At 53.3% G+C, this 13170-nt stretch overlaps 5 protein-coding genes across 5 annotated transcripts; 3 read left to right on the top strand and 2 right to left on the bottom strand.

Annotated features, from left to right (window-relative positions):
• Positions 1-221: 221 nt before the first annotated feature.
• Positions 222-1281, top strand: PUNSTDRAFT_63321 (kinase-like protein; the record flags this gene model as incomplete). Its single annotated transcript, XM_007381309.1, has 4 exons — positions 222-737; positions 800-946; positions 1002-1069; positions 1119-1281. Coding segments are annotated over 4 exons (894 nt in total), but the record flags the coding sequence as incomplete, so codon positions are not given.
• Positions 1282-3361: 2080 nt separating this feature from the next.
• Positions 3362-4063, top strand: PUNSTDRAFT_131994 (N-acetyltransferase NAT13; the record flags this gene model as incomplete). Its single annotated transcript, XM_007381308.1, has 5 exons — positions 3362-3413; positions 3470-3571; positions 3623-3642; positions 3698-3775; positions 3824-4063. The coding sequence occupies 5 exons, from the start codon at positions 3362-3364 to the stop codon at positions 4061-4063; spliced, it is 492 nt and encodes a 163-aa protein (XP_007381370.1).
• A 326-nt stretch (positions 4064-4389) lies between these two features.
• On the bottom strand, positions 4390-4604 carry PUNSTDRAFT_16568 (uncharacterized protein; the record flags this gene model as incomplete). Its single annotated transcript, XM_007381307.1, has 2 exons — positions 4390-4410; positions 4470-4604. Coding segments are annotated over 2 exons (156 nt in total), but the record flags the coding sequence as incomplete, so codon positions are not given.
• A 2654-nt stretch (positions 4605-7258) lies between these two features.
• On the top strand, positions 7259-10584 carry PUNSTDRAFT_62767 (DNA ligase; the record flags this gene model as incomplete). The annotated part of the gene is made up of 14 exons (XM_007381306.1): positions 7259-7413; positions 7477-8018; positions 8076-8745; positions 8800-8821; positions 8871-8945; positions 9022-9240; positions 9300-9502; positions 9556-9632; positions 9687-9801; positions 9854-9927; positions 9986-10008; positions 10063-10135; positions 10203-10260; positions 10320-10584. The coding sequence occupies 14 exons, from the start codon at positions 7259-7261 to the stop codon at positions 10582-10584; spliced, it is 2571 nt and encodes an 856-aa protein (XP_007381368.1).
• Positions 10585-11016: 432 nt separating this feature from the next.
• Positions 11017-12057, bottom strand: PUNSTDRAFT_119067 (uncharacterized protein). The gene is made up of 3 exons (XM_007381305.1): positions 11655-12057; positions 11560-11590; positions 11017-11503 (listed from the first exon to the last, which is right to left on the bottom strand). Exons 1-3 carry the CDS (start codon positions 11907-11909, stop codon positions 11325-11327), a joined length of 465 nt encoding a protein of 154 aa, XP_007381367.1. The 5' UTR covers positions 11910-12057; the 3' UTR covers positions 11017-11324.
• Positions 12058-13170: the final 1113 nt, after the last annotated feature.

Genomic DNA, 13170 nt, shown 5'->3' with positions numbered 1-13170 from the left:
GCGAGGGTATCAACGAACCAACCCTTCGCCCTCCGTCGACGCCCAAACCAGGTCCTTTAGACACTTTAGAGCCGATTCGCAAGACGCTGCAGGATATCGAGCGAAGAACTTCGTCGTCGAGGGTGTCGACTGTGCAAGACCAGACGCCGGAACCTGAGGTCTCGAACACCGTCGACGAGGAGGCGAGACGAGTGCCGCCTGCGGATGGGCAGGCGATCCAGTGGAGTGACGAGTATCTGGAAGAGTTGGATCGGTTAGGTGAAGGTGCTGGAGGTGCGGTACATCTCGTGAGGGATAAGCGTACCGGGGTCACCATGGCACGGAAGACCATCACCACACATGAGGCGCCCATGAAGCAACTGCTTCGAGAGCTGTCGATCGTGTCATCCGCCTCTCATCGAAACATCATTCACTTCTACGGGGCATACATCAGCCCGAGCAGCAGCGAAGTCAAGGTTCTGATGGACTTCTGCGAAGGAAAGAGTCTGGAAGCCATTGGGAAGAGGATCAAGGAGCGCAACGCTCGAGTCGGCGAGAAGGTTGCAGGGAGGCTGGCGGAGGGCGTGTTGCAAGGCCTCGCATATCTCCATTCGAAGAAGACGATACACAGGGACATCAAGCCATCAAACATTCTACTGTCTCGTGAAGGCGTAGTCAAGCTTTGTGACTTCGGTGTATCCGGTGAACTTGTCAATTCCCACGCTGGGACCTTCACGGGAACAAGTTTTTATATGGCCGTAAGCGTTGATTGCTCGTATAACTGGCTGCGGCGCAGAATACTGACATGGGTGCGACACAGCCTGAACGTATCTCTGGGCACGAATATACCATTAGATCCGACGTTTGGTCGACGGGAATATCGTTGCTTGAGTTGGTCATGAACCGATTCCCCTTCCCGAACGATCTTCCGCCCATCGATTTGATGATGTATATCACCCAGAGCGAGGTACTGTCGTACCACAAATATGGGATCTTGCTCTCACTGACACGTCGAACTTTAGCCACCTTGTCTTGAGGACGAAGATGGCATACATTGGTCGGAGACGTTCAAGGACTTCATCAAGACAACGTGAGTATCGCAGATCACGTGCGCCTCAGTGTCTGATCTTCTTTCGCAGGCTCATACATTCTGCGACCGTGCGTCCGACTCCGGAAGAAATGCTAGAACATCCCTGGATCGTGGAAAACATGCAGAAGGAAGTACCAATGGGCCGGTGGATTCGGGAGGTCTGGGGCTGGGCACCCCCTCCGAAAAAAGGGATAGGAAAGGACAGTAAATAATCGGACTAATGCGGCGTTGTAATTGTGGGTCTTGTTTCGTGTTCTGGAGTGTTCTAGCAGGGCGATATTGTACCCTGTGAGAGAGAGCAATAATGCCTTGGTTTCTCGGACCACGAAGACGTTAAGTTGAAAAGGGCATGTCGTTACGTTGCTAGTGATGTCTTGGCGGGTGGGATACACAGCGGTGTTTCGCTATAATGCTTGCGTCGACGAGAAATTCTAAAGATCATCGGCCGCTTACAAACAGGAAGGCTCTGTCCATGCATACGATCGAGCTCTGGCGCTTCACACTGTATAGAAACATGCATCAGAAATACGTCTCGCCGCTCAAGGTCGCCCAAACTCAGAGACTCAGAGACATGGCATGCTGAAAGGTTAAAACATTTGGTGAGTCATCGCGGACACAGAGTGAGAACCATCGAATATGCAATGACACCAGGACGGCATTAGTGCGGGATAGTTTGCATATGACTGTATATCAACCACTGAGGGTTGCGATCTCAAGATCGTACTGATTGTACACCGACGGCACTTCAATGTCTACACAAGGAGAAGACTTGCAGACTTTATGCTTTCTGGTGTTACTAGTAGAGTACAATCATGATCAGGCAGCAGGTAGATGCCGTCGGGATGTTCAGATACGGCTGAAAGCCACCTGCCCCAGTATACGACACCCATCCTCCGACAAAAGCGCCTACGACAGGCACAACAGTATACGCGATACACTGTACTCTACTCACCCGTAAATGTAATCTCCAAATTTTCGGGCGGTGTGCGAGGATCGGTACCGGTCGTCTTCTGCTATCAGTGTATACGTACTGAAAGTGAACCATCGAGCCAGGAGTAGTATCACCCGAAATCGAAGTAGATATCTCACATCACCGTCTTGCTTTACATTGAATCATTCCGATGCTTGGCGCTTTATCCTAAGCTGAAATCATCATGACCATTCGCTCCAGTGGGAAAAAGTGGAAATTTAGGGAAAGTATTGCCATTGGCGTTAGTCAATGACACTGATTGAAGGCCGCTCGGAACGGAGTCGGTTTTTTGCAAGCGCCGGTGGCAAGATATTTTCGTTCAGCGAGCCCACCTCTTCCGTGAGTCGCTATACCAACCAACTTAAATGCAGGGGAAGGTAACAGTTTGCAAAGAGCCGTGCGCAGCCTCGATAGAGATGCGTGAATGTCGCAACGGATCGCTCCTATCGAAGAACCAACATCCTGGAACCGAGGGATGGCGCTGTCGAAGATGACCACGGGCTTCCGAACGTCCTGGTCCTCATGTCTTGTTTACAGCACCAAAGCATGCGCGTCCGTCAAATCTTTGATGGAATCGTACATAGCATGCCGGTCACTGTGGAGCCCGGCGTGACCGAGTCGATATTGCGTAAAATAGTGCCTGCTGTCAAGGCAAAGCCGACAATGTATGCGCATTCAGTATCATTTCGTGTGTTGCACATTCCTATGGTGTCAGTGAGTCCATAAGGTCAATGATCTGTTGTGAGATTCCGAATATTTCGTTCTCGCCCGCGAATAGATCCCGGAATGGCTAGACCAAAGGGCGGTATCCCCTTGAACCATGTCCGGAATGAAACATGCGGGAAGGTATGCACGTATAAATAGAGACAGGACAGCACGAGGGCCCGTGCCGTGCCCGGTCTAAGCATGACCAATAGGATGTATGATGAGCAGGCGGATAGGCGCAAAAATAACAGCGCGGCTGAGTCGACAGTCGAGACCAACGGCGATGTGGGCGGCCAGTTGACGGAGTAGTGATCCTGCTATAGCATATTAAGCAGAGCGTCAAGATTCATTGATTATCTCGGTGCATGCGGGCTTTAACGATAGTACAGGTGGATTAGCGTTCAGGGGGCATGACAGTGGTCTGAGCATGTATTGAATTGGTGCACAGTGGACTCGCCTGAGTATATGGCTTGCGGGCGACAGTACAGGACAGCGACGACACTAGACTACTGATCTTCCATCGTATTCGCTGGCTGAAGTAAATCATGGTAAGGCCCTAGACAAGCTTCGATGACGGGGGACGCGGCGCGTGACGCGCTCGAGCTTTGTCGACAACCATGACCACTTCGACACGCGTATCCTTTGCGTCGCTCACTCCGAACAATCTTGGTTAGCATGCTCTTCCGACACGATGCCGACGCCAAACTAGTCCTGACGAGCGACAGGGACCGTCCGCAAACTTAACTCGGTGCTGTTCCCTATCAAGTACAGCGAAAAATTCTATCAGGACGTGCTTCTGCCGCAGGCGGAAGATTATTGCAAGCTGGGTATGGACAGCGGTATGAAATAACGTAATCTTGCGCTCAACTTCTGCTCAGTATACTACAATGATATCCCCGTGAGGATTCTCGGATTCTAGATGCATGCCCACATTGTTGATACACAGTCTGCAGGTTGGAACTATATGCTGCCGATTCGAGAAGAGAGATGACAAGACGGATCTGTACCTGATGACCATGGGCGTGCTTGCTGTGAGTACACTGAGTATTGATTTAGTACCGGGTACTGATGCGTATCAGCCGTATCGTTCGAAGGGTGTTGGATCCCGAACCTTGCAAAGCATCCTTGCCGCTGCAGAGAACTCGAAGCCGCGCATACGCCGCATATATCTTCACGTGCAGGTCTCCAACGTGGACGCCAAACGGTTCTACGAGCGACACGGTTTCAAAGAAGCAGGAGTGATACCTGACTATTACAAGAGGATCGAGCCCCACGCTGCATGGGTGCTCGAGAAGGACTTGGCGGGCGCGTCCGACTAGCGGACTACGTAGGCGGATGGTATCTCTAAGGATTATGTACGCCATCCCGACTACCCAATTAATGCACAGCTAATAACGTATACGTATGATCCAGGTTTCAGCAAAGATCGATGAAAAGTTCGGTGCCTGCGTTGTACATTGTATAATGACAAGAAAATAGCAATCTATAGTGATTTTGACGGTAAGACACGTGTCTCTGCCGAAGGATCGTTGACGTACAAGATGGAAGCAGATGCGCGCTTCAAGCCTCATCGGTTCCACATCGTTTGACGAGCTAGACTCGATTGTATCAGCGGGATTCTGCAATTTTCATGACCCTCGCTTACCTGATGGCGTTTCAAAGCGTCCTGAACGGGAGATCAGCTTTTTTGAGCGTACCAGTTGCAAGGCTGGCTGAGCCCCTCACCTTACGGGTGAACGTCTTCCCACATCCGCCGTTACAGAGGAACGGCTTTTCACCGGTATGAGTATCCCGGTGGCGCTTCAAATCGTGTTGACGATTGAAAGACAGCGCGCACATATCGCATGCGTAGGGGCGCTGGGGCGACGCTGGATATTGCGGATTGCTCATTGGATGGCCATATGGGGGTGGAGAGTACGCCATCGTTGGCGAGTTCGGACTCGCGGAGGTATAACCTCCGGATCGACTGGAATACGGCGATGAGACTTGTTGCGCACGGGAGTGCTCCGGCGATGGTGGAGGAACGTTGATCGCAAGCCCGTTCGGTGGGTACTGCTGGTGTGGCGCCGACATGCCTGGCCGTTGCGGAACGGGTGCGTAGACGCCGTGGCCAGGCTGGTAATATGCCGATGGTGTTCCATTGTGCTGAGCGGCGAGTTGGTAGTTGACAGGCGATTGTGGGGGTACGCCTCCTGCCGAGGACGAATAGCTGGCGGAAGCATACTGGGCAGACGACGCAGGGTATGTGCCGTATCCCGATGCTCCGTTCCACTGCGTCTGCTGATAGACGCCGTTGCCGCCGTTGGTGTAGTAGCGACGATCCGACATGGTGTCCGGGTGCGGCAGAGACGATGAAGTTGGTGCAGGGTTTTCGTCTTTGGGCGCGCGGTGTCGGATATATATACAAGGATCCAAATGGACTTGATTTTGATGGCACGAGATCGGGGCGGGCTCGATTCATGCATCATTGGCGTGAATGGTTGGCACAGCTTGGGATAACTAGCACTATTCCTAAAGTAGGGCCTGGCAAACGGAACAGGTAAGAAGGCCGAAGCCAACTAGGCCAAAGGCAGCCGATGGGCCAGAATCTGCGTAAGGCACCGAATCGATCACTTCGCCCCGAATTTTTGGACATATGTATCCAGGTCCACGAAGCCCATGACACACCCTTTTGTGGCGTTCCGCCGAGGGCACTGCCCAATGCTGAGATGCTGACCCCCACAGAAATGAGACAACGGAGAGCGCACGTCACTTACCCGCTATACGTATTTGCACTCCCGACGCGGCCCTCAGCCGAATGATTGATTGCACCTGCCGCTGCCATTGTCCAGCATTCGCCTTGCATGCGCTCATCGACTTATGCCGTCCATGGCTAGTCCTCTTGTCAAACTCTCTCTCGTAGATTCTTGCACACCTTGTCTGCCTTCCCATGGCCCTCGCAGTACCAGAAGTCTGACCGTCGAGTGCTTCCGACATCTGTCCTGCGCACCGTTCCCTGGACCTGCTCTCAGCGGGAGCTTACAGAAGTGTTCCCATAACTACGGGCCCCATGATTCAGGATGACGCTGAGCAGTACGCCCGTGGTCCTTGCCTTGAAAGGTCGGGTTCTCAAAAGACCGCCTATCTTTCTCATCGTGGGCCCACCCTGTGATCCGGTCGGTGCAGGGAAGCCCACGCGTGAGCAGTCCAGCCCGCAGCTGGCCAAGGACCGTCAAACTCTAGATCTGCGCGTTTTCCGGAGCGCCATAACGTAGTCTGCCTGCGGCGAGGCGCCCGGCGTACCCACAGCAACTACACACGCCCGTAAGCAATACTTAGCGATGGCGGAACCCTTCAACCCCGAGATTTTCATACACCTTCCGCCGAGAACCGCGCAACGTCCAATGAGCGATGGTTTATACTCCTCCTCCGAACAACGACATAGCCTTCCCGGAACCTATCTCACGGTGTCAAGAGGGATCATCCCCGCAGATTTGGACCACCGGAATCAGAGGGGGATTATCTCCACAGCGCGGGTCCATGATCCAACGCTGAGGTAAATGAACCACGGAACGATGGCGAGATCTCCCTTGCCACGAAGCTCGACTGGAGTCGTCGCGTCGGAGCCGTTCCCATCCCGGCGAACCGTTCCTCGTGCTGCGCGGGTCCATCTGCCATCTGCTGACGGGGTACCCTGCGTTTGGTGCCTGTCACTGAGACGTCCTGGAATATCGGAATCACAAAGTAGGTTTAGTTGTAGGGTTTCTAGCGCCTGTTTAACGGCATCTTCCTTCGGTTTCATGCTCGAGCACAGGGCAGACCGATAGCATCGTGAGCTCGTCGAAGTTTTACCGTTTAATCCGTATTCGGGAATGTTAAGCTCCTATGGCGACCATGCTGCTGCTCGTCAGCTTCATTTGTTGCTAGGATCGCAGCCGTATGCGGTCCACAGTGTGTATTTTCAGAAGAACTAGGAGTTCCGGGCCGGATACTGTTCTTGTGTGCAAGCGAGTACCAGCCGATTTATCAACGAGTTATATGCAATGCGATTCCGACACGTTTTGTGCATGATGCTGCCGTGCCTTACGCACCAAGGAACGTCTCTCTCTTGTTCCTGGTCCGATGACAGAATTGTATGGAGATGCGTACGGCTTCTCAGGTTCCGACGAGTAAGAACCACACCCAGAAGCGGGCACTGGTGCAGCAAGTTCAGCTAGGTGGGAAGTGCGGGTTTGCGGGATCTATGCGAATCTTATCGAATTGCCAAGAGGGGTGATGCGGTCTTCCGGAAGCGTTTCAGACTATCCCAATCCAAAGCGATATCTACGCTATCGAGGCCGCGATCAAATATTATCGCAAAGAGCGTGTCTTAGAATCGGTGCCTCCCAGATTATCACGGGAAGCGATAGCCGTGGTGGCGATACGCCACAAAGTCTCTTGAACATTGAATAGATTCTCCCACGCTTGCAGTACAGTTGCACAGCCCCCCGTTTAACCGCGTAGGTGTCCAGTTGATCGAGCCTTCATCCATCCACATGTCCAAACGAACGACGAGCGGACAATCTACGCCTCGCAAAAAGCCTAAGCTCACGTCAGGTCAAAATAGTCTAGATAGATTCTTTCACTCTTCCCCACGCAAGACGGCCACAGGCGGTCGGCAGGAAACCGAGAGCAATCCGAAGGGCAAGCAGTCCGCGGATGAGCGCGGTGTTGACCAGCCGTCGGCGTTGTCAAACGTTCGGCAAAGCAGTAGCAAGCTCAAGGCAGACTGCGCTGCTGAGATCATAGACGTTGACCTCTTGGACGACCCTCCCGCTCCGAGTTCGCACAGGACATCCACCGTTCAACCTGCAGTACCCCGGTCACCAACACCGAAGACAGCAGCCAAGTTCTCGGGGCTCACTCTCTCGTCTATCACGTTAGACTCAGGATCTGCCGTTCCTGGATATTCCATCCTTGACATCGACCCTCTATCCCTCGATTTGACTGCATGCCCATGGAGGTCCTCCAGCCCTGCCCCGTTCTCCTTTCTAACCCATCTCTTCGCCACATTATCTCAGACGCGCTCACGAATCCGCATATTGAATACCATCACGAATGGGTTGCGTATGCTGCTCCGATATGATGCGGCCTCTTTGCTGCCCGCCCTCTGGCTTCTTTCAAACACCCTATCACCGCCATATTCCGCCGTGGAACTCGGACTAGGACCAGCGGTGCTCCATCGCGCCATTCAGCATATCTCTGGTCTCACGTCCGCTGCGCTGAAGACCTTATACAATAAACATGGTGATCCAGGTTGGAGCATGTTCATTCAGGTTCTTCTCGGGCGCGTCGCTGATATTTCGAGGTAAGGGGACGTCGCATTTGAGGCCAAGAGCAACGTTAGAACTCTACTTCCCCATCCCCCGTTGACCATTACTGGCGTCCATGGAGGAATGCTGAAAATTGCCAGCGCGAAAGGAGAAGGCGCTGCGAAACAGAAGCAGGCCATCGTTGAGAAGCTGCTCATCGCCGCGAAGGGCGAGGAAACACGCTATCTCGTCCGGTCGCTCTGTCAAAATAACCGGGTGGGAGCAGCGCGCATCACTGTACTCACGGCGCTCGCACGCAGCATTGTGCTCACCTCCCCGCCAACACTCAATATATCTATAGCAGGCGAATCTCGATATCATGCATCCGCCGAGCTACTAGCTCAGGCTATATGTGACGACGAGAGCGCGGACGAGGCACGAAAGCGTATCGGCGCCCAGATGACTGAATCCGAAGCGCTCATCAAGAAGACGTTCGTGCAAAGACCCGACTACAATGCAATCGTGTCCGCGCTCCTGGAGGGGGGCCTAGACGGCATCATAGATCGGGTACCGCTGGCTGTTGGCGAGTCATTCTGCAGGCCGAGTCCAGAGTTCTACTGGCTTATTCCCATTGCAGGCATCCCGCTACATCCGACACTCGGCTCTCCCACGCGTTCGCTTGACGAAATCTACGAGCGATTTGAAGACTTGCCGTTTGTGGCGGAGTTCAAGTAATTTGCTCCATATAGCCTTTCCTATTCATTAGATACTCACCGGATTTTCAGGTACGATGGACAGCGTGCTCAGGTCTGTGTTTCCTCTGGGCTCGTCGGACTATCAGACTGATGGATCCTAGGTACATGTATGGGCCGAACCTGGCGTTACCCACGTCAAGATATTTTCTCGGCACCTCGAGGACATGACGGAAAAGGTTGGGCTCCTCTTGTTCTCAGTGCTTCTTTGTCAGCTATCCCATTTTCTGACACGCGGAGGTTTTGAACCTTCAGTACCCAGACGTCGTTGCCCTGATGAACCATATATACGAGACATCTCCGGATAAGGAGTCGTTCATTCTGGACGCTGAGGTTGTGGCTGTAGATGCCGAAGACGGATCTATCCGTTCATTTCAAGAGCTATCGAATAGGGCGCGTAAGGTGCAGTCAAGCGCTGAAGTCAAGATAGCCGTATGTGTCTTCGCGTTCGACCTCATGTATCTGAATTCCAAGGTGAGTATTGTCGACCATAAAGTTGTTGGCCCACCAATGAATGGCCCGGATCTGCTCAGGTCCTGCTCTGTGAACCCTTTCGTAAACGTCGAGAACTCCTTCACACGCATTTCACTCCTTTCGTGCCTTTGGGGCCAGGGATCGCGAGGTTCGATCACGTAGAAAGCTGCGGTAGCGAACAAGGAAGGGATTATGTCGAAGAGTTTTGGCAACAAGCCGTGGAAAGCCGCTGTGAGGGCCTGATGATCAAGGCATGTATGTTGTGCTCATCGCTGGTCCGATCGGCTGAAGAATCCGGACATAGCTTCTTGACAGCGGCGAAGTTCATGATGGAACCGGCCCTCATCAAAGCAAATCTCGACGCAAGCCCTTGCCTGCAACGTACGAGCCAGGTACGGTGCAGTCATCCGGACATGACGATTCGGCAACGTGAACTTCGTTTATAGACAAGAGGACGTCGGCATGGCTCAAGTTAAAGAAGGATTACGTTAGTGGTTTAGGTGATTCTCTGGACCTGGTGCCGGTAGGTGCATGGCATGGGAACGGTAGGAAAGCACAATGGTATGGCCAGTGAGCAAGATACATGCTGTGAACCGCTGAGCTTTTATGGTAGGTGGTCGCCTATCTTACTCGCCGTGCGGGACGCTTCCACCGGACAGCTTGTTGCCATGTGCAAATGCATGTCAGGTTGGTGCTCTACCTGCAACATACAATCCAGAAATAGAACTGACGTGAAGGATGCCAGGTTTCACGGATACATTCTATAAGGTTCAGCTCGAATCTCGGCTAGGCGGGATCTTATTATTTAAAGATTGAACCTAGGCCCTGCGGGAGAAGTATGCACCCGGATCAGATAATTGCGCGTCGAGAAACATCTGGCAAGTTGAAACCGGCGGTGGGATCTCATCAATTGTGTTTCCTGCCGCGGAACTGAAGGAGACGCTTTGATTAATGTAAACCAGGGCTCAAGCCTGAAGTCTACTTCAAACCAGTCGAAGTCTGGGAAATAAGGGGGGCAGAGTGAGTGTTGACCACATTGCAGTATCGGATGTTTTCTGACCATAATCATGCGTCGATAGTGTAACGCTGAGTCCAGTGTCAGTTGCCGGTATCGGAATGATTTCCTCCAGAGGATGCAGTCTGCGGTTTCCTCGATTTATCAAAATTCGTATCGATAAGACTACTGAGGAGGCGTCCACCGCGGAGTTCCTGGTGCAGATGTACAAGGATCAACAGGCAAGAGGCAAGGATCAGACAGGTGCAGATGAGGGTGATCTGGTAGACGTCGACTATGAATCGGTAGAAGAAGCAGATGATGACTCCGCCAATGGGGGTGAAGGATAGCTGTGGGGCTGGTGACGAGGTATGAATACCACCAAGTTCTCTCTGGCGCCTTCCCTTGACATCAGTCCGCTTCGATGCATGAATCCTCTTTTGGTTACATACATATCGTACACGCCTGTACAGGAACCTTTGGTGCCGTAACGTTGCCAAAAAAACGGACGCGCATGACGCATAGTAGTACAAACGGCGAAAGGTGCCAAGAATAAATAACGGAATAAATATATGAATAAACATGCGAATAAATACGACGAATGACTTGCGAAATACAACATCAGTGGAAGGACTGGAAGATGCAGGGTGTACAATGCGAATGATGCAAATGCGAGTGTTGGTGCGGTACTCAGCTGACTGCGATGCGGAATGGGTTAGTCTGGCTGAGGTGCGGATGCATGATGCAGGGGAGCTATGTAATGCAGTGAGAGCGTAATGTTCTCGTGAGAGTCTGTAGTAATGCAGTCTTCGGAAGACGATGGCTCTGAGGAGGTTTTTGTTACGACTGAGCTGCGGCGAGATGATGTTCGCGCGCGAAGCCAGCTGAGGTGGATCGTGATGGTGTGCCGAGATATCGGAGCCGGCATGGCGTAAGTGTAGGTTCGTAACATGTCGTTATCGTAGTTGCGGCGCGGACGCGATCGCCGGGAGGGATTGACATTCCAACGGTGCAGTGCTTGCCTTGGGGATGAGGGTGTCGTAAAGGGGCCGCAGTATGCCTTTGCGACGGCCAGGCCTTAGAAGGCCGACTATGCCTCCATCGGCTTCTCGTCCTCCTCATCCTCCGTGACCGGGTTCGAGGATCCCTCTGCGCTTGACTGGGAGCCCCGGCGAGGTCGCTTGGGCTGCGAGTGAACACGTGCATGCCGGCGCATGTTGCTGAGAACACTGAAGGCACGTCCGCAGCCTTCGACAGGGCATTGGAAGGCTAGAAACATGGCAGTCATGTCAGACATGCGTTGCGATAAGTAAGTTATGACGTACGCTTCTCCTTTGTATGCGAATTGATATGAATCTGATTGCAACAATGCATTCCGTGAGTCTTGTCGACAGCATCGTGTAGTAGGACGAGGACACACCTTCAAGCTGCTGGGGCGGTTGAACGTTTTCCCGCAGTAGCTGCAGTCATATCTCGCTCCTCGAGTGCTCGGACCGGGTACCGGAGCGGGAATTTCGCTGGTGGACGGTGCCCTATACATCCCGGTAGGCGCGCCGTATTCTGGTTCGGGGCCGACAAGGCCGCTGGGCATGCGATGAGCGTGTTCGCCATGTGGGCCCATTGGGGATCCAGCGTACACGCGCGGCGCGCCGTGCGAGGCGTACGGAGTGCGCATATAGTCATAAGGAGAGCATTGTCCGTAGCCGCTGGTGCTCGGGTGCAGCGTGTCTGAGTAGCTTCGCCCGCGTGCACCCTCTGGAAACTGGAGTGAGGATGACGACGCGATGTTCGGGAATGACGACCGACGGATGGTGGGATCCGCGATCTCGGGGTTTTGGAACGGATGAATGAATGTCGGAGGGGGCGTGGCCAACAAAAAGGAAGAAGTGGCAGTTGATGGTGTTCCCGTTGACGCGGACGAGGGATGGAACTAAAGGAGCTGCGATCAGATTTACACGGTGCGTTAAATGAATCGAGTCGCGTACCAAGGATCCGTGTCCGGCACCGGTGTAAGGTCTCGGGGTGAAAGAAGGACTCGACTGGTAATAAGTCGGGTCGTTCCGTCCATCATCAACGGAAGAAAGGCGAAGGCGGGAGAACGATCCAGAAGGGGATCGTGCAAGGTCAGGCGTCGCAGTGTTGGCTGGAGGCCGGCGAGGAAGTGCGAGTTCCTCGCGAAACAGATCTCTGATAGGTGGTAGTGTGAGTCGGCCCTGTCGACTGGGGTAGGGCGCTTCAGGCTCCGGGGATGAAGACGCTCGACCTTGCATTGGAGAAAGAAGTTGGTGATAGAGAGAAAGAAAAAAGAAGAAAGGTGAAAGAAGAAGAAAGCGAAAAGAAGCGAGAGGTGGATGCAGCGGCTGAACAGACAAGAGCCCTCGGTGAGACAAGGATCCATATATACCGAGCGGAGCACCGGGATGGCCAGCCCACCCGATGGTAGTAGCGATGATGATCAATGGCAATCAAAGCACGATTCACGGTGATCCTATATTCGAGAGCGCAGATCAGGTCGTAACCTCTGCAATGCATTGAAGAAGGATCAGGGTGTATCCATGTACGGCGCATCCGGGACTCGCCTGCAGGCGACTCATGGCCGGCACGGTGTTCAACCAATCCGCGCAATGCTATCGTCTGGCAACAGACAGCGCAGAGAGACAGCGGCTTGCGAAGGGTTACGTGGGGGTGACATTGCGCCCGTTCGCGAGACGGCGATGAGGGTCGCCAAGGGTCGCGTCATGGTAACGTGGCAGAGGTATCAAGTGCTTTCGGTGCTGATCGATGTTCACTACGACGACCGTCGACGAGACGGAAGCTCAGCAACCAGCGGATTGCAGTGCCAGCGTCTACGACCCATGCGATGAATCTTGAGCTGACGCTGGTCGGTGTACTGAGGAAATGCGATGAGTGGCGGCTGTGCTGCTCGATACACTAGT

Source organism: Punctularia strigosozonata (genome assembly GCF_000264995.1).
Source record: "Punctularia strigosozonata HHB-11173 SS5 unplaced genomic scaffold PUNSTscaffold_3, whole genome shotgun sequence".
NCBI classification, from domain to species: domain Eukaryota; kingdom Fungi; phylum Basidiomycota; class Agaricomycetes; order Corticiales; family Punctulariaceae; genus Punctularia; species Punctularia strigosozonata.
The sequence above is the reverse complement of the archived record's forward strand: the minus strand, read 5'-3'. Positions and strand labels throughout refer to the sequence as shown.